This window comes from Odocoileus virginianus, chromosome 30 (assembly GCF_023699985.2).
Source record: "Odocoileus virginianus isolate 20LAN1187 ecotype Illinois chromosome 30, Ovbor_1.2, whole genome shotgun sequence".
In the NCBI taxonomy this organism is placed as follows: domain Eukaryota; kingdom Metazoa; phylum Chordata; class Mammalia; order Artiodactyla; family Cervidae; genus Odocoileus; species Odocoileus virginianus.
In genome coordinates, this window is record NC_069703.1 from 26326278 (window position 1) to 26346749 (window position 20472).

Here is a 20472-nt window from a genome sequence, read left to right on the forward strand (position 1 = left end):
TGGTAAGAGATGAACCAAGGCTTCAAACTAAGCAATCTGACTTGAGAATCCATGCTTTTAATTATCATTCTGTACTGCCCCTCCGGGGTGCTCGTTAATGCATTTAATAGCAAACATGAGAATACAGTAGATGTCCACCAATCAGAGGTGGTTAAGTAAGATATTTCCATAGAGTAGAATGTGATATAGCCATTATAATATAGTTCTGTAGTAATGAAATAATGCGTATGACATCCAGTCAATGAAAAACAAGAATAGCTTGTACAGTATGGGTTCATTAGTTGTAAAATTATGTGTGTGGGAAGGGAAGCTGGTTATGGACAGAAGGCTCAGAAGTATGTCTTTAATAGTAAACCTGAATAGTTTTTGACAAAAACAGTAAAGCTATTTTTATTTAATGGACAGAGGTTATATCTTCTTCTATCTGAATATATTTCTTGGGGCATAATAACCAATTGAAAATAAAACCATGTGATAACTATTGAATGAATTAATAAAGAAATATTTGAGCTCCATTATTATTTACATAGGATTTCCTATAAGAGAAGGAAGATTCTAGACTTTGCTGTGATGAATAATAAGTCTTCATTGGTTGGATACTTGTATTTCTTATATCTTCCCTGGAACTGTCTTTTTTTTTCTTTTTTTCCTTTTTTTTTTTTCCAAACAGAACAACACTTAATGTGGATTTTGGCAATAAAACAAATACATGGATTTCAAAGTGCTTTTGTCTGTGGGCCTTTTATTGTTTGGGAATCAGTTTAAAAGTTGACAAACCATTGATTTTCAAAATTCCTCCTTGTTACTATAACCCTGTATCCCAGATTTGATTGAGAAAGGGAACCAAGTTCTCCACAGAATTAGTATCCACCCATCTTCTCTGTGTTGCTGTTTCAGGATAAAAAATTCATCTTGAAGGGTTTAGAGAGAGAAGGTGGGCCAGTTACCTGTGGAGAGAAATAGTAATATCTAGCTTGCCAAAAGGGCAGATGGATGGTTCATCCATCACAGCCGTGAAACTGCCTAAGAATTCATCTCATTACCAAAGTATGCCTGGTTGGTGATCGAATGAACACTAATTGGGACACAGCAGACAGATGTAGAGGAGTGAATTAACTGCCTTGCATCCTATACTCTGAAAATCAGCTGAAAGTCGAGTACTTAATTTTAATCGCAAAACACAACTGAGGACTGTGTTTGTGTATACCTGTGGGAATGTTCCTTAAAACATATTCACTGGGGAAAGGAAATAAACACTTCATGTATCATATTTTTAAATGCACACAGGGCTTCTTCTAAGTGCTGTAGTTTATTTTTTTCCAACCCTGAAACCTCCATAAAATTATCCCAGGTATACAGGTTTCTGGCACAGTTTGGATGCCACACCACATCCCTGAGCTCTCACCACGTGTGAAAGCAAAGGGTCATGCATGTACCTCAGCCCGGTGCTTCACTGTGTCTTGGATCTCATTTCTTCACTTTAATAATTACATGGCATTACCATCTTGACTTTGCTCACAATGACTTGGAATTGACCATCTCTGTAATTGAGATTGTCCAGCTTCCTCATAAGAGCCTCCCAGGTGATGCTAGGGGTAAAAACCCGCCTGCCAGTGCAGGAGGTATGAGATGTGGGTTCAATCCCTGGGTCGGGAAGATCCCCTGGAGGAGGGCACGGCAACCTACTCCAGTATTCTTGCCTGGAGAATCTCCATGGATAGAGGAGACTGGTGGGCTACTGTCCGGAGGGCCTCAAAGAGTCAGACACTACTGAAGTGACTTAGCACGCATACCCTCAGCCTCATCATAAACATTGTGTGGCCACATTGGGAACACCTAGAACAGTCCAGAGCAGGACTGGGGCAGAGTTAATTTTCCTCTGATGTGAGCACTCATGTCACCAAGCCTACAAAGAATTTTAAGATCTTTCTCTGGGACCGCTTTATACTCAAATGTTTCTTCATTGGCATATCACTCAAAGGCCTTCAAAATTTGTACTATCACCTTTTGAAGATATTGCATTTATATATTTGTTTGGTTTCCTAGGGTCTTAGTTGCAGCGTGCAGGATCTGGCTACAACACTGGCCCAGTAGTTGCAGCATGTGGGCTCTCTAGTTGTGCGAATCAAACCCATGTCCCTTGCATTGGAAGGCGGATTCTTAACCACTGGACCACCGGGGAGGTCCTGTGCTATCACTTTTTTACAGTACTCACTGAAGTACTGTATGGAATATACTATATGGTACTCCTATAATTCAGAAGGTTTTTTATTTTTTTTTAATGTGTACTTCAAGAAAGCACTCGGGGCTCCGACTATACCATGTTTGCCTTGAGGAGTCCGTGTTGGCCTCTGGAATTTAGCAAGGTAAGATAGTCTTCGCCGTTCCCAGTGTGATCCCCTAGGCAGGAGCCTCAGCATCTTCTGGGACCTTCTTAGAAATGCAGACCCTGTGGCCCCACCTGGACCTGCTGATTTAGATTCTGCATTTTAACATGTTCCCAGTGGGCTCCAAGGCAAGATGCAGTTAGAAAAACCCTGAAGCAATTTTTACACAGCGTCCTAGCCTATATGGTGACAATGCCAATTACATTTCAACTTGCATGGGCCTGTTCAACAATCATATTACATCTGAACATGAGTTTCGTCTGTTCTCTTGTTGCTCAGAGGCCCCTCTGCCCACCCAGATCTGAGGAAAGTCGCTTAAATGTTTGGCAGTGTCTTTTGTGTCTTCTAGCAGATTGCCCTTCCCTATACTTGTCATTCCTGCAAGCTGCTTAGCAGTTGTCAAAGACAATGTTATAACCTGCCTGGGAAGCTTGTTTGATCTGATGTCATAATCCTGTTGACCTGCCAAGCCCTGTGATTCGTTATAGTTAGAGCTGTTCATATTAATGTGAAGTACGGGTGGGGAAGCTTTGTTTCATGAAGATCTACTGTTTGGGCTTGTTAGATTCTGTGGAACTGAGACAAGGAAGTGATTATTTCCTAAATCATACTGAGTATGGAGTTTAGAAATATATCGTCTACCTGAATCCTTTTTAGTTGATATTATAAAAAGCACGCAATAATTTCTTACTATATTACCATGTCAAGACGTGTTAACACCTGCCTTATTTACTTTTTGAGCAAACCAGTGCCATTTAAAGATAGTATACACAGGAAAACAAGATAAAAAATGCTATATTGTTACATGGATTATGCATATTCAATCATTCAAGACAATTAGGATATGGATAAACAATTGAAAAATTATCTACTTCTTAGAATATAATTTTTAAATGGTAAAATCATAATGCTTGTCCAAATATAAAATGAATGTGTCAAAGATTTTATTCCACTGATTAATTAATCAAGGAAGCAGTCAAATATAAAGAGGGGCTAAATATTTACAGACAACTTGATAAATGTTACATTGTGATTGCTGGGTTATATACAAAACTAGTTACTGTTCTACAGGCCAACAAACTGTTACCTTTGAAGTTAACAATAATTATTTGTATCTCTAAGCAACGCCCCACCCCCCCACCCCGCCCCTGCCAAATCTATCACTTAGCCTGTTCTTTCACAAACTCTGAGAATTTTAATCAATATTAAAGAATGGAGTGAGCAAAGTATTATTCCTTCTATTATCCTTGAGTGGTCTGTGCCCCCAGAAGACATTGAAATGAGGTTTTCTGTCTTATCTTACATCCAAATTTTATATAATTTTTCTTACACTTATAGAAAACCATTTTCTGTTAAAAATGTCAACATCATTTCTAATGAAGGGTTGCATATGCTCACTTTCCAAGTGGGCATTTATTCTAAAACAGCAGAAGGTGAAAGTTGGCATACTTTTTTCTACATCCCATAGCTACTGCGGAATGCCAGTAGGTTTTTGGAATAACTGTAGATTTCCACACTTAGTGATCCTGACCACTCAACTTGTGCTTGGAAATCTGAGGTGGCTCAGAGAACAGTCATGACAGAGTGCCCACTCAAAGAGGTGTGAACATCAGGAGGTTCTACTGTTTACACTCACACCACGTGGCAAGGTAAATCTGCTTCCTGCTTTTGATTCTCTATGGACGCTGGTGTGTTTCAGTAGGAAATTAATATTTTTGAAATTAAGCACTCCTTCTCCTCTATACATATGCTAATTACATAACATGTAGGCTTCTCTCTGTAATCATTTATATTCATATTCATGAACAGTGCTTCCTCCCTCTTGCCATTTGGCTTCCATTGAATCTCATCTGCATTATTCTCAGAAATTGAATTAATTGTGAGCTAGCATGGAAGAAGATAAGTATTCTGAGTGTATTAACTAGGAAACATTGATCTATAACTAAAAGTTATTTTCTAAAATAATTGTAGGGTGTGTGGGTTTTTTTTTTTTTTTTTAAGTTTGTTTTAATGTCAGGGTCCGCTTGCATTCAGAGCATTCACTGCATCTACAAAGAAGAGGGTCGTGGCTTTTTACGCCGCTCCTGACTTCAGCTTGCTCTCCAAAGGCAGCCAAGGGCAGAGAGGGCCCTTCACGTTCTCAGCAGGGGACCTGGCAGAGGGGAAGATGCCAGAATCATAGAGTTCTCAGCATAAATAGTTCCAAGATCTGAATGCATTCTTTCCTAACAATTGAATGAATGGGTTTGTTCTCCCCTTCTTTCTGGTGAGCTAACCTTGTGTTGTGTTGGTCTGTTCAAGAGCATTCTTCAGTGAAGATATTTGGGGTAGAATATAAATGTGCCCCAGTAAACCGCATATGGGAATGTGATGTAGGGTTAGAATTCACAACTGCGGGGAGTTCGCAAGGCCTGCCTGTTGAAATGTCTGGAGATGTTTACCAAAAGGAAGAGTGTTTCTGTTTGGCTCAGAATAAAAGCACTGTTTTATGTGTTTGTGTGAGCGTTCACTAAAATTTGTTCTGATGCATGGGACAGCTCCGTTAGGATTCTTTCCTAAACACTTTAGATTGCCTGTCATTATTATTGTTTTCTGTAATGAGGTATAATAAAACCCAAGCTTTTATCTGTATATTAACTTTTATAACTGAAAATGAGAATAGATACAAAAATCAAAGGCGTTAAGATAGATCTTCCTGCACTTTACCTTTAAAAATGTTAGGTTTATGTAATCATTTCTTTTTTCCCCAAATAATTTAAAAGGCTTCATTTGAGCCTTGATGGTAAATTGAATTAAAGATTTATTAAATTTCAATGTGATCTTTAGGATAACATTGGCCATACAATTTATATGCCTTTATTTTTTTATGCCTTTAATTTTAAATGTTACCTACATCATGGAAGGATGGTATCTTTTTATCATATAGATTCTTGGGGGCATGTCATTATTTTGGAAAATATTTCCAAATATTCTTTCCAAATATTTCGGAAAAGTAAAAATTTATAAGCATCAGTTAATTATTTCCATTTTTGTCTATTTTGAAAGTCTGATTTTAACATCCTGACTTTTTGCATTGATTATATTTTTATCATAATAAAGGTGTTTACTAGATGACTTAGAAAATATTTGCAAAGCCTGGAGAAGGTAATCATCATCTGTGATATCCAAAGAGAAGAAAACTACTCTTAATATATTCATCTGTTTCCTGATATTTTATCCTTCCTTGAAAATGTAGATTTATCTAAAATTAGGATCATCCTTTATGTAGAGTTTGTATTCTGCTTGATATTCTCACTTACAGATACTTTGAAACTATTTTTTTAAAAAAGCAGAGGGTGCAGAAATGTATCTTTTCAAATGGAAATATTCCTGCTATGTTATTAAATAAGAAAGCAGTCTGCAATTTTATCTCCTTTTTGGTGTAAACAACATTATACCATGCTTGATTTATGTTTTTCCAGATTCTTTCTTGCTACGACATAGGCTCCATTCTTTATCATCTTTTTGCTTATTTGTGTTTTCTGATTGTTCTATGGTGGAGCACTCTTAACTTTTTGGACTTCATCAGTATAGACTGAAATAACAAGAAGCATTCCTATCTAAGAGCCTTTGTGAGCAGCTTTTTCTCGGATCATTTTCTTAGGATAAATTCCTAGGAGTGCCATCATTGGGTCTAAGTGGTGAATATTTTGTGTATTTTGTACTCTTTGTAGTCTAATTGCGTTCTTCTTGAAAGTGAGTTTTAAATGTGTTTTCTACAAAGTAAAACACATTTATTCAGCCAATTTTGCCTTCATGTCTTTGCTTTATCAGGCTTCATTGCATCATTATCTTTTCCCATCTTCCTTAGAGTTCCTATCTCCTTATAAACCACACATGCTTTTTTTCTCTTCCCCCACCCCCAAATCCACATTTTTTTGGACAGCATTATCCCAGTGCTGTCCTGTGGCTCCCACTTCTGTGTTCACCGACTCATTGGAAAAGACCCTGGTGCTGGGAAAGATTGAAGGCAGAAGGAAAAGGGGTTAACCATATATATATATGTATGGTTGGACAGCACTGCTGACTCAGTGGGCATGAGTTCGAGCAAACTCTGGGAGACAGTGAAGGACAGAGGAGCTTGGTGTGCTGCAGTTCTTGGGCTCACAAAGAGTTGGACACGACTTAGCGACTGAACAGGAGCACACTGTCCTCCGCGTCACCGCTCCCCTTTGCCGTCCCAGAGAAGAGTGGCCTCTTGTCCCTCTGGCCCACGTACCATGCCAAACACATGAAGATCACCTCCTCACTGAGAATCTCAAAATCAAAACATCAGCTACTATCCTCAGATGAAGGTTTTGTGAGTTTTCTGCTTCGATGAATTTAGTAGCTTGAAAAAATTAGTAAAAAAAAAAAAAAGTTGTCCTTGAATTTTCAAGCATTATTTTTTAGAAGCTGTTTAGAAGAAGTTTATTATCAGAAACGTAGAGACCCCAATATTAGAAAGTTCATTAGAAATGGTTCAAGTATTTTTCATAGAAAAATATCTAAATTGCCTTTATACAGCACCACCTTTTATGGCCTAATACCGAGCTGTGTGGATAAGAGGAAAGAAGCTCCACAGTAGCAGGCATGTTGGCCAAAATTACTTTCACCTCAAGTGCTAGGGCTGTGGACCAAAAATAGTGTCATTTCCTGATACACTGAAGAAGAACAGAAATGGTTTATGAAAAATATTCCAACCAGATGTCCAGGCATTTGGAAGCTGCAGGTACAAAGGGAGGGAGGAAAGGAAGGCAGATTGTCTTCTATGTATTAAAACAGTGTGAGTGTTACTCAATCATGCCTGACTCTTTGTGACCCCATGGACTGTAGCCTGCCAGGATCCTCTGTCCATGGGATTCTTCAGACAAGAATACTGGAGTGGATAGCCATTTCCTTCTCCAGGAGCTCTTCCCAACCCAGGGATCAAATCCAGGTCTCCCCACTGGGGGCAGATTCTTTACCATCTGAGGCACCAGAGAAGCCCATTAAGTAACTGTGTGTTTCTTAAAAAATTATGTGTTATTTCTCTTTGGCGTCTTCATCGACGCATGTGGGCATTCTCTAGTTGTGACAGGTGGGGGCTACTCTCTAGTGGGATGCCTGGGCTTTCCATCATGGTCACTTCTCTTGTTGCAGAGCCCTAGGGCTTGGGCTTCAGTCGTTGTGGCATATGAGCTTAGTTGCCCTGCAGCATGTGGAATCTTCCCAGACCAGGGATCAAACCCATGTCCCCTCCAATGGCAGCTGGGTTCCCAACCACTGAAGCACAAAGGGAAGTCCTAACAATGGGTTTTAAATAGTATGGATAGTCCATTGAGAGAAAGGCATTACATTCTGCAGATCTCTGTAGCTGAATGTCTGTGACATGTTAGGCACTGTGCTGGGAGCTTTGAGGAATAAGGTCAAGTTGCAGGAGAACTTCCTCTTTGCCAATCAATGTTACAATCAACTCAGGAGAAAGGTATGTGAACAGAGAACCACAGCGAAGGCAATTTAAGAGGGGGGCTTTTTGAGTGCTGTTAAGCTGGTGCCTTTACATTCAGTTCAGGGACAGGCTATTTCCAACTGTGGAGGCAGAGGAAGATGTTCTGCAAAGGAAGTAGCTTTTGAGCTGAGCCTTAGATGAGCTGATAATATCTTGAGAGATAAAGATGGTTAAAATATACATGAAAGGGATGCAAAATTCTGATAAAATTGTGCCTGGTGTTTTGGGAAAAGCAAGTAGATCTATCTGACTGGTGTGGAAAGTTCAAATGGAAAAGGAATGAGAGAAAACCCTGATATGATAGGTTAATTAAATCCATATCATGCAGGACTCGGACTCTCAATTGAGAGGTTGGTATTTCTCAGAGTTGTTTCTGTTTTGACTCACTACATGAGCATTATGTTGGGATGTAAAAATGCAGACTCCTGGGCCACGCTGCAAGTCAGAATCAGAAGGAAGATCCCTGGGTTGGGAAGATCCCCTGGAGAAGGAAATGACTACCTACTCCAGTACTCTGGCCTGGAGAATTTCATGGACTGTATAGTCCATGGGGTCACAAAGAGTTGGACACAACTGAGCAACTTTCACTTTCACTTTTCCAGTGCACACTAACTCTAAAACTGGTGAACATTTGCATTGAAACGGCAAGCAGGAAGGCAGTCAGTGAGTGCTGTGGGCAGGTGAATGGCCAGCAGGCAGGGAAATTCAGCCGTGGCAGCAGGTGAAGGAGCTTGTGAATCAAGTAGGAGGGGAGTCTGTGGAAGTGACTGGTGGCCAGAGGTAGTAATAGAGAGGAGCAATCATTAGGACTCATAGGGGTGCACCAACAGAAATATGTATAATAAATGAATTTCCCTGAACACCTCCAGGGTCACTGTGAACTTCTCGCCCTCTGCAAAGCTGTGTTTAACCCCCACCGCTAACAGAAATGCTCTCACACACACACACACACAAAATGCCTGGACTTTCCTGAGGGTGCCTCACATGTGCTCATGAACCCATCTGAATCCCGAGCACCACTATTGTCCTGTTAGGTGTCATGATGTGAAGACTGATCTGCTGGGTCCCTTGCTCTCTGCCCAGGCTGTGATCCGTGAGCACTTTGGTCTTGCTTACTGCCCTCCAGGCCCAGTAGCTTTCTGATACTGTCCCATCAGCTGGTCTGGGAGATGCCGTTGTTTCTGTGAGTTCTGTGGTCCCTGCCCCATCAGCATCCTTTCCTGCTGATCTGCGTGTCACCAGCATCTCTTCACCCACCTCACCAGGCCAAACAGATAGAGTGGATGATCTGGATGATCCAGTTTTGTCCTGCCAGGTGGTATCGTAAAGTATCCACATGGGGCACTGTGGCCTGGAGGGATGAGGAAGACTGGATTCTTCTCTCTGGATAGCCCTCTGCCAGAAGGATCTCCAAGCAGCCTTCTTTAGCTCTGTGTTTTGTAGATGGAGGCAAAATGCTCTTCCATCCACTCCAACTTCTTCAGGGCTCAGACATCAGTTCATTGGGGCTGCCAGGACACACCTGGAGAGGCAGAACCTCCTCTTCCCACTGAGAGAGTAGAGGCTTATGTTGGGGTATCGAGTTCATTGTGCCTGGCCCTCCTCTTCCCCTCAAAATGTTTGTTCCTCTAAAATACAGATGAGACACCCTCAGTTCCCAGCAGGTGATACTTTGGCAGGCCAGCTGCACCCTCCCCCCATCACCGTATCTGACCAGTCCCCTGTGAAGGATACCATGAGATCACCTGAGATCCCCACTTCATATGGGGATTGAAAGGCAAATTGTGTTTGGAAGAAAAGACACGAAAATTATTTCCCTTAATTTTTTAACAGAGGCAGTCTATGCTAAGTTGCTTCAGTCATGTCCAACTCTTTGTGACCCTATGGACTGCAGTCCGCCAGGCTCCTCTGTCCGTGGGATTTTCCAGGCAAGAATATGGAGTGGGTTGCCATGCCCTTCTCCAGGGATCTTCCCCACCCAGAGATCAAACCCACGTCTCTCTTTTCTCCTGTATTGGCAGGCGGGTTCTTTACTGCTAGCATCACCTGGGAAACCCAGAGGCAGTACATTTATAGAATTCAAAAGGTACACGGGGTACCCTGTGAAAAGTCTTCCCACCTCCATCCCCTGCCCTTCAAGTGAACCTATTTGCGTTTCAAGTAAAGATGTACCGTATAGTCTACCAGCTTTTTAAAAATGGAAAATGTTAGCATGCTGTACATGTTCTATACCATGCTTTTTACAATTCCATATGAGAGCTTCCTCATTCTTTCTCCAGCTGTGGAGTATTTGTCTGTAGGCTTATATTTAACTGCTCCCTACAGGTAGAACTTGGCATTTTCCCAGGCTTTTGCTGTTACAGATGATGCTACAATGGACAATTTGTAAAGAGTTTATTACAGATATAGGCAGGTGTGTATCTCCGTGGTCAAGTCCTAGTGTGAGATTGCAAGACAGGTTAAATGAATGTGTAATTTTTAAAAACACATCGCTAGGTTCCTCCTCATAAGTGTTCCGCCATTTTGCATTCGTACAATTAAGAGACAAGAGTCCCTTTGCCCCCACCTACTGTTTCATCAACAGAATGCTGTCAGACTTCTGGATTTTTGTTAAAGCTGATAGGTGAGGGGTGCCTTATCGGCAGTTTGTCGGCCGGAGGGGAGAGAGCTGGGCTGGGAACCTCCGGATGGCCAGGGCACTGCTTCACACATGGCTCACGGAACACTGTTATTGAGTAAAAACAAAAGAGCCCACCAGCTTTCTTATTTTTATCTAAAATGTCATTTTTCATTTTCTGTGTTAAATGAACACACTGTAAAATTGATTTTGCCTTGGGTGTATGGTTCTCTGGATATTTTAAAAAATATTTATTTGTTTGACTATGCCTGGTCCTTGCTGCAGCCTGTGGGATCTAGCTCCCTGACCAGGCTCCCCCCGCATTGGGAGTGTGGAGTCTTAGCCACAGAGTCACCAGGAAGTCCCCGGTCTCTGGATTTGAATACCAGGATCGATTCGAGTAACTGCCACCATAACAGGGGACAGCTCTGTGGCCCCAAAGAGCCCCCTATGCTCCCTCTTTGTAGTTGCACCCTCCCTGTCCCCCAGACCCTGGCAACCACTGATCTGTTCCCCAGTCCTGTAGCTCTGTCTTTCAGAGAATGTCATAAAAATAGAACCATACAGTATGTTACCCTTGGAGACTGCTTTTTCCATTCAGCGTGATTTCCTGGAGATTTCATCCAAGCTGTTGCCTGCATTAGTATTTTGTCGCTTTTTATTGCCGAGAAATAGTCCATTGTATGAACATAGCACAGTTTGTTTACCCCTTGAGTGACATGGAGGTTGTTCCCAGTTTGGGGACATTATTAATAGAACGGCTGTAAACATTTGCATACTGGTTTTTGTGTGAATGTAAATTTTAATTTCTCCTCAGCTTAGTTTGATTTCCACTTATTATTATGAGTAAGTTTAGGTATATTTTCATGTGTTTATAAGGCATTCATAGTTCCTTTTCTATAAAGTGTTCATTTCCTTTACTTATTTTTCTTTTTGGGTGTTGATGACTTTTAGACAAGTTGGTTAGGGGAGTTGACAGGCATCTGAATGAAAATAGCTGTTAGTTTAAAAAGGTAGGACCAAAGTTTGAGAGAAAAACAAAATTTGAAAACAAAAGATTTTAGAGTTACGCTGGCAGAGAAATGGAGAGATGGGGCCATGGACCTACGCGAGCTCTACAATGGAGGAACAAAAGACAGCCTGAAGACAGAATCTGTGGAAATGCCCTGTTTAGGATCTGAAGGAGGAAACTAAGCAAGAGACTTCTTGGAGGTCAGAGAAAAGCCATGACTGGTGCAGGGTCTCATTAACAAAAGCTGAATATTGAAGGTCTGCTAAGTAAAGGGTGTAAACCCACAGGGCCCTGTGTTCAGAAAAAAACATCTCTTTCCGAGAGTCCCAAGCAAAAACCCCAGTTTTGTCTGATTGGACTGGTGCAGGTGACATGACCATCCCTGCACCAGTCATGATAACCAGGAGATACAGCGCCCTGATTGTCCCACCTGGGTCATGGTGCTCCAACTCCAGTATTTTCCAGAAACTCATGGATCCCCAAGGAAAGGTATGAGGCTATTGGGTCAAAGACAGATGCTGAGGAAACAGCCAGCAAATGACTAGTAAGTGGGCTTTGAGAATTGTGTATCAACACAATTTAGTTTAGTCAGCAGTTGTGTTTCAAGGCAAAGAAGTCGAGGCAACAGGTGGAGAAAAACTCAGTTCAAGAGTTTGCCTCAAGTTTTGGTAACCAGGAAGCTTAAGTGAAGGACTGTTCTCCCTGCCGCCTGCCCGAATAAGACAACATCCATGCATGATCACGGCACAGGGGACGGTCGTGGGGACCGTGATCGTGGAGGTCACGCAGCCCGGGGGTCACTGAGGAGAAGGACGGCAGGAGTAACAGCAGGTGAAGCCCAGGGCTCACGTGGAGGACACGCAGAGCACAAGGCTTCCCCTGAGGAGGCAGTGGCCTCCCCGTCCCCATACTCTTGCCTTCCTTCTATTCATTCTCCCCGCTGCAGTCGTAAAATCTTGTCGTGTTGGTGCCCAGTGAGAGCTGTGTCCGTGGCTTCGTGTTGTTCCCTCGATGTAAGCTTTAGGAAGGGGACTGGATTTTAGGATCCTGTGGACTTCCGGTCTGCGTTTACCCTCTCCTCTTCAGTGCCCTAAAACCATCACGATCCACCAGCTGACCACTCTTCCTCTTCAACAGTGGCAATCCTCTGTCTCTTCTCTAGACTGTAAGCTCCCCACAGTCATGGACTGTGATGGGTAGCTCAGACTGGATCCTCTAGCAATGAGGCATGCAGCAGGGGCTCACACATGTGGACATTGGAAGGATGAATGGGTACCCTCTAATCTGAAAAATGCTCTAGCCTCAGTGTTTACTTCTAAGGTCTGTCTCACGCATTGTTTACCCGAATCAGATGTCATTTTATTAGAAACTAAACGAGAGCAATAATGAGTGAAGAACTGGCGAGGGGGGGGGGGGGAGACCAACTCTTTAGAATTCCATTTTATATTTATGGGGAAAAAAAGAGTGGGAGGGCAACATGCCAAAATACAGACGCAGTTGACACTAGGTATTGGAAATAAGAATCTGTTTTTTCTTACACTTTTTGGTCCTTCCCAGATTTTCTACAATGCATATGTTTTACTTTTTGTTGTTTTCCAGATTTTCCAATGCATTGAAGGAAGTGTTTCAGTTTTTCAATTATAAACTTTCAAAATAACCCACATGAAACTCTGTAACAAAACCATAGCAAGCTCCTCATTCTCTGACTTAAATGTATTAATCTATTGGTTACATTGAGACTTCACCTAATGAATTTTGCTGTAAAAACACTGAAGGAAGAAGAAAATGGAGAATATTAAGGAGTTAAAAATATTTTAAACAGGCCTTTAAGGAAGGAAGCAAAGGAGGGAGAAAGAGAGAAAATAGGGAAAGAAGGAGAGAAGGACCTAGGAACAGAGAAAGAAAACCACAGTCTAAAGTGTCCTGAAGAAGGATTGATTAAGCATCGTGCATGCACCCAGTGAAATATGTACACTATCTGAAGTTCTGTCTGTGAAGACAGTGGTAATGCCCAGATGGGCACGGTGGAGCTTCGATACCACCACATCTAAAATATCTTCCCAGACCGCCCCAAATAAACGCACTCCGTAAATCATGATGGTGCGCTTGCTTTTAACATGGCTCCTGCAGAAGGTAACTCCTCCTCCACCCTCTGCCTGCCAAGAAAGGATGACACCGTCTTTGTGAAGATCATGACAATCCTTGTGACTTAAGGTGTGGGTGTTGCTCAGGGGTGTCCAACTCTTTGCCACCCCTGTGGACTGTAGCCTGCCAGGCTCCTCTGTCCATAGAATTCTCCAGGCAAGAATACTGGAGTGGGTTGCCATTCACTTCTCCAGGGGATCTTCCCGACCCAGGGATTGAAGCCGCGTCTCTTGCACTGCCGGCGAATTCTCTACCATCTGAACCACCGGGGAAGCCCTGTGACATAATATTAAATAAAAAATAAGAGATTGAAGGGAATTCCCTGGTGGTCCAGTGGTTAGGACTCAGCACTTTCACTGCACTGGCCTGGGTTCAGTCCCTGGTAGGGGAACTGAGATCCTGCAAACCACATGGTATATGGCCAAAAAGCAAATGTTTTAGAAGTATAGAATGAATAATAATAATAATAGATTTAAGAAAGTATGGTTATAGCCATGCATTAAGAAAATAAATATAAAATTTATTCCAAAAGATGGAAAAACTGAAAGACGTATATGAATAGCAATACAATCATGAATAGCATGATTGTGTTTTTCCTACTTTTCAAATGTTTACAGCCATACATTTTTTAAAATATATGTATTATAAGGGACTTCCCTGGTGGCTCAGTAGTTAAGACTTCACCTTCCAATGCCAGGGGTGCGGGTTTGATCCCTTGGTCAGAGAGGTAAGATCCCATATGCCTTGAGGCCAAAAAACTAAAACATAAAAGTAGAAACAATATTGTAGCACATTTAGGAAAGACTTAAAAAATGGTCCATATAAAAAAAAAAATCTTAAAAAGCAAATAGCATTATAAAATAAAGCAATGTAAACATTGTGTGTTAAACATCAAATCTGTTTTACCTGACTTGAAATCAGTACAGGAAGAGCTCTCACGGTTCTTTGCTCTGCTTCCCGCAGGATGTGCTGGGCGGCATCCTGATCACCGCCGTCCTCATTGTCCTCACGTACCCCGCCTGGACCCTTATCGATCGCCTGGACTCGGCCAGCCCCCTCCTCCCCGTGTGTGTCCTGGTGGTGCCATTCTTGCTCTGTTATAACTACCCTGTGTCTGATTACTACAGCCCGACCAGAGCGGACACCACCACCATCCTGGCTGCTGGGGCTGGGGTGACCATAGGCTTCTGGATCAACCATTTTTTCCAGCTCGTGTCTGAGCCCACGGAATCTCTCCCTGTTATTCAGAACATCCCGCCGCTCACCACTGAGCTGTTAGCTGTGGGCCTGGCCAAATTCACTGTGGGAATTGTGCTGATCCTCCTGGTCCGTCAGCTTGTACAGAAGCTCTCGCTGCAAGTCTTGTACTCCTGGTTCAAGGTGGTCACCAGAAACACGGAGGCCAGGCGGAGACTGGAAATCGAAGTGCCTTACAAGTTTGTCACCTACACGTCTGTTGGCATCTGTGCTACCACCTTCGTGCCGATGCTCCACAGGTTTCTGGGACTACTCTGAGCCTCAAACAGTCATTGGACCAGACATCAAAAAGTTGTGTGGGGAAGTCTTGATGACACGTTTTTCTTTTAAAAAATTTCCTTAAGTCACATGTCTGTTTTGCTAGTATCTGAGATAAATGTTGCTGCTCTATGGCCGGAAAAGTTGTCTCTCAGGAACCACTTGCCTGTAAGGGTCATGTCACGGATGAAGCCGGGCTAAACCCACAGCTGACCTCTTTAAGGATCCCCCACCCTGTCTGTTACATGGACTTTGGGCCAGCCCTGGGCTGGCAGGAACTGCAGCCTGGCTTAGGAGTGGCCACAAACACCCTGGGTTCTGGAGAGCAAGACCCAGAAAGCTGGACGTCGGGTTTTCTTTTCAATTATGACCCTGCCCATCACCGAGTCTCAGTGTTGATCCGAGAGAAAGGGTGACATTCCTTGGACAGGGTGACTTTCTGTCGTTACGATCACATGAGACCATGCCAACTCACAGGGAAAGAGTGCTAAACCTCCCCGGGAAGCATGAAAGGTGGGGCAGAGCCCTGAGGTCCCAGGCGAGAGCCTGCTTTCCTTTCGTGTCCTGGTCTCTGCCCGGTGCCCACTGGACAGGGAGGGATCTGCTCCTCCCTGTCGTACACTTCGCAGGATTCGGGTACCACTTATTCCTATTCTCTTCTGAACATGAACCCAGCCGGCTGCTCCCAACTCACTTCATCTGATTTGCTCTGGGTGTCTGGCTCTCTCCTGCATCAGAGTGACTTGGGACAAGCCCTCTGCCCTTCTTCAGCTTTTTTCGCTTTCTTACAAACTGGGAAGGCACTGTCGTGGGCCTGTTAAAGTGGATCAGTAGAACAGATGAATGTAATCCTTCTTAGGGCCCTAGACCTCCCTCCTGGCCACTGTTTCTTCATTACTTTTCCTAAATCCATTTTCTCATCTGCTAAATAGAATCAGGGGCTCCCTTTCCATCCCCAACCCCCCCCCCCCACCTCTTATCTCTTGGCAATTTTAAGGGTAATTAAATGTCAGAACAATGTCAGCCTCTCTTTGGAACAAGCCAACCCAACCCAGCATCCTTTAGACCCCAGGCAAGTCCTTATTAGACTTAGGAAGGCGATCATTATGCAAACCCCCTCCTGCAGGGGCTCCTTGAGGAGGAGGACCAAGAATGAAGAGGAAGAGCTGAACAGTGCTCTTAAAAGCGAGCGTCAATGGACAGTTAACGAAGTGTCTTGTGGTGGAGCTGCTGAAGCCAATGCTTTATAACCTCCTGCGTCCTCACCACTCACACACTTTAAGGGCAAATCTGCCTGCCTGGATTAAGTTCTTACCTCTGCATCCAGTGTGAAAACTGAACACCCGTTTGTCCTGCTTTCAAAGACACACCCTGGCCTTTTGGTTGCGATCACCTCTGATGTTTGACTTCATGCTTCTGACACTTTTCATAGTTAGAAGGCAGGGGTCAAAATGACTTGCCATTTGCCGGTTTTTACATCATCCTCTGACCAGCCTCTGCGGCACTCTGGCAGGGGAATGCCCCCGGTCACGGGCACCCCCACCCGAGACCACCCCACATTGCCGTGCACGCGGCACTCTCTGTACCCCCGTCCCCATGGGCTGCCAGACCTGAGATCACAGCCCGGGGTAATATTTACACAAAATGATTTTAGTTGATTTCTCTGAAGCCAACAGGCAAAAGGATCAGCTTTTTCCACTTGTATCCTTTGAGAAGGGTGGTAATTATTGTCATAGCGGTGGGTGTGAGCAATTTATTTGTGTGTGTTTATAAATTTTACTGCCATCTCTTTACTTTTAAGCCCCAATCACAGAATTACAGTCAGCTGTATTGATGTATTCAAAGCGGTATTTATACAATTTGGATTGAGGATGAATGTGGTAGCCATAGCTCAGTAAAGAAAGACTCACAGATTGGTCACTTTTTAAGTCTCTTGTTCCATCAACTGAAGAATAAAAAGTGCATATTGGTGAGGCCAAGCTTAGTTTTTGAGCACAACGGCTCTGTGGCCTAGAATCAGGCAGAAACTGTTCAGAAAAACTTTTCTACCTGCTTCAAACTGCAGCTTGGTCATCCCTCCTCATTCACTTTACCCAGCCCATCACCGTTATACACACACACACACACCACCACCCCCTGCCACAGCCCCCAAGACTACGCTGTCCATCGCTGACCTCTGGATTTTCTCTCTGGGGATAGACTGCCCCCTGCTGGCATAACCCCTGTCTTGGTCCAGAGCCTCTGTTGAGCAGAAGTCTTAAGAGATGAAGTTTCAAAATCCAGCTCATCTTGATGTGTCCAGTCTTAGCTTAGAAGCTGTGGTCTGGCCAGCTCTCCATCTAGACATGGTGACAGCAAAGTGCCCAGCGTCATTGGCCACTCCATGTAGAACAGTGTGGGCTTTTCCTGACTGCCCTCCTGCCCCTAACCCACCACCACTCTGGACCAGGGCATTTCCTCCTGTGAGTGTCATTCTAAACAGCCGTCATTCCAGGCCAATTTTGCCCAGACTCCCACCCTAACAGATCATGCAGTAGAAAACACCGCAGAAGAGACAATGAACAAAAAACCCTCAACGACTGAAATCACCCCTCAACGTGCCTGCAGATCACACGATACAGGATTTTCTTGCCCAAATAGGCAACTCATGCTTCCTGAGTGTAACCAAAGCATGTGGTGTTTCAGGGCCATATGCTCTGGTTTTCTATTTTGGAAACCTTCAGCTGTCTTACTTATGTACTGTATGTAAATTTGTTCTTTTTAAAATCATTTCTCTTTGATGATGATTTATTAAATGCTTTAAAAGCCAGTGTTCTGCTTCCTTGCAGTTTTTTTTTTCCCCCTAGATCCTCAGGGTTCATGGGACCTGAGTTGAAAAGAGATGACAAAAATAAACAGCGGCTATACAGTTCTCTGGGGCTTCCCAGGTGGTTCAGTGGTACAGAATCTGCCTGCCAACGCAGGAGATGTGGGTTCAACCCCTGGGTCAGAAAGATCTCCTAGAGAAGGAAATGGCAATCCACTCCAGTGTTCTTGCCCGGAGTATCCCATGGACAGAGGAGCCTGGTGGGCTACAGTCCTTGGAGTTGCAAAGTGACTAAACAACGACGATACAGTTCTCTAGCGCTGTCATGATTCAGCCACATGCAGATGTTGGTGAGCACCACGGCAGCCACAGGTATAATGAAAAGAAAGTAAGTGGTATGATTGCACATCTAATTACCCTCCTGTAGCTCCTCGATACTGAAGAGCATCCTCTTACCATATTTGGACATAAATGGCACTATATATTGAAGATAAGCAAAATGTTCTCTGTTTTTAACTTGATGTATGGCTGCGCTGGTCTTTGTGGCTGCATGTGGGCTTTCTCTAGTTGCAGAGAGGGCGGTCCTCTCCAGTCGTGTGTGGACTTCTCACTGTGGCTTCTCCTGTTGCAGAAGCCGGAAGCCGTGGTGCCTGTGCTTAGCTGCCTCTCGGAATGTAGGATCCTCCCAGCCCCAGGGGTCAAACCCATGTCCCCTGTGTTTGGGCAGGCAGACTCTTTTTTTTTTCCATTTATTTTTATTAGTTGGAGGCTAATTACAGTATTATAGTGGTTTTTGCCATAGATTGACATGAATCAGCCATGGATTTACATGTGTTCCCCATCCTGATCCCCCCTCCCACCTCTTTCCCCATCCCATCCCTCTGGGTCTTCCCAGTGTACCAGCCCTGAGCACTTGTCTCATGCATCCAACCTGGACTGGTGATCTGTTTCACACTTGATAATATACATGTTTCGATGCTGTTCTCTCAAATCATCCCACCCTCGCCTTCTCCCACAGAGTCCAAAAGTCTGTTCTATATATCTGAGTCTCTTTTTCTGTTTTGCATATAGGGTTATCGTTACCATCTTTCTAAATTCCATATATATGTGTTAGTATACTGTATTGGTGTTTATCTTTCTGGCTTACTTCACTCTGTATAATGGGCTCCAGTTTTATCCATCTCATTAGAACTGATTCAAATGTATTCTTTTTAATGGCTGAGTAATATCCCATTGTGTATGTACCACAGCTTTCTTATCCATTCATCTGCTGATGGGCATCTAGGTTGCTTCCATGTCCTGGCTATTATAAACAGTGCTTGGCAGGCAGACTCTTAACCACTGGACCACTAGGGAACCCCAAGAAAAGGTTTCCACAGGTGACTGCACTGTCTGCTGAACGAAATGGACATGACTCCACTTTACAATCACATCATTGCAATGATATGCTATCCCCTTAAGGGTCCCTTGCTTTTTGAAATGGTACTGAAAGCTGACTTTCTTATTTGCAAGGCTGTTAGGATCCTCTTTGTACCTTAAACATTATTTCATAATACCTAATTTGCTGCCTCCCATGGGCACGTGAGGCTAGATGAGACCTCGTTTGCCAAGTGGGGGTCTCTCCAGAGAGAGGACTCGGGCTCAAAAAATTACAAACCAAGACCCAAAGTTGTTAAGGCTGTAGGGTAAAGATAAGCACCCAGTGGGAATTGAGTTCTGCGACTCAACAGGGGCTCATGGGAGAGGTAATGTGTGAGCCAGGCTTAAAGAACAGATGGCATTTGCATGGAGACGTGATGCAAAGTAGGTAGAAGATGATGCTCTATGGTGAGGGCACAGCTTGTGAGAGACACTTCTCCAACACCTCGAGCTCTTACAAGGAGACAGACCGCACCCGTGGTGGTGTGCCTGTGTGTGGGAGTTAACAGTGATGGCAGGGCTGGGATAAAGAGTGAGCAAGGGGCTTTGGTGGGGCAGAACCCAGTCACAAGAACAGGAAGGGAGCCTAAGCAGCTCCTTAATCCTTTGCTTGCCTCCACATGGGATAATCCAGAGGAGGTGACATCTCCAGGTGATTTCAGTCTCTTCACTCAAATATTCACCCTTGGCTGCCTTTCCCTCTGCTGTCAATGAACCTCCCCACATCCTTTGTTCATCTCTCGGCAGATATGACAGCAGCAAGGGACTCAATCTGTGTCCTTGGTGTCCACACCTCCTCCCACCTGTCTTTGCTCAGTTCCTTCCTTGAGCTAAGTCCCATGAAACTTAATTTTTAAAATATTTTGCCATGATTCTGTCTCTTTGCTGCTGCTGCTAAGTCGCTTCAGTCGTGTCCGACTCTGTGCGACCTCATAGATGGCAGCCTGCCAGGCTCCCGTTCCTGGGATTCTCCAGGCAAGAACAATGGAGTGGGTTGCCATTTCCTTCTCCAATCATGCAAGTGAAAAGTGAAAGTGAAGTCGCTCAGTCTTGGACTCTTAG

The 20472-nt window shown here is 43.6% G+C and overlaps 1 protein-coding gene across 2 annotated transcripts in view; it reads left to right on the top strand.

The window, feature by feature from the left end:
• SGPP2 (sphingosine-1-phosphate phosphatase 2) overlaps nucleotides 1–17994 on the top strand; it is a 147111-nt gene extending 129117 nt beyond the window's left edge. For both annotated transcript variants that reach the window (XM_020910762.2, XM_070458704.1), the window contains one exon: nucleotides 14634–17994. In XM_020910762.2, coding sequence (XP_020766421.2) covers nucleotides 14634–15185 — 552 coding nt within the window. In that variant the 3' untranslated portion in view covers nucleotides 15186–17994. The remainder of the gene's footprint in view (nucleotides 1–14633) is intronic.
• The last annotated feature ends 2478 nt before the right edge of the window (nucleotides 17995–20472 follow it).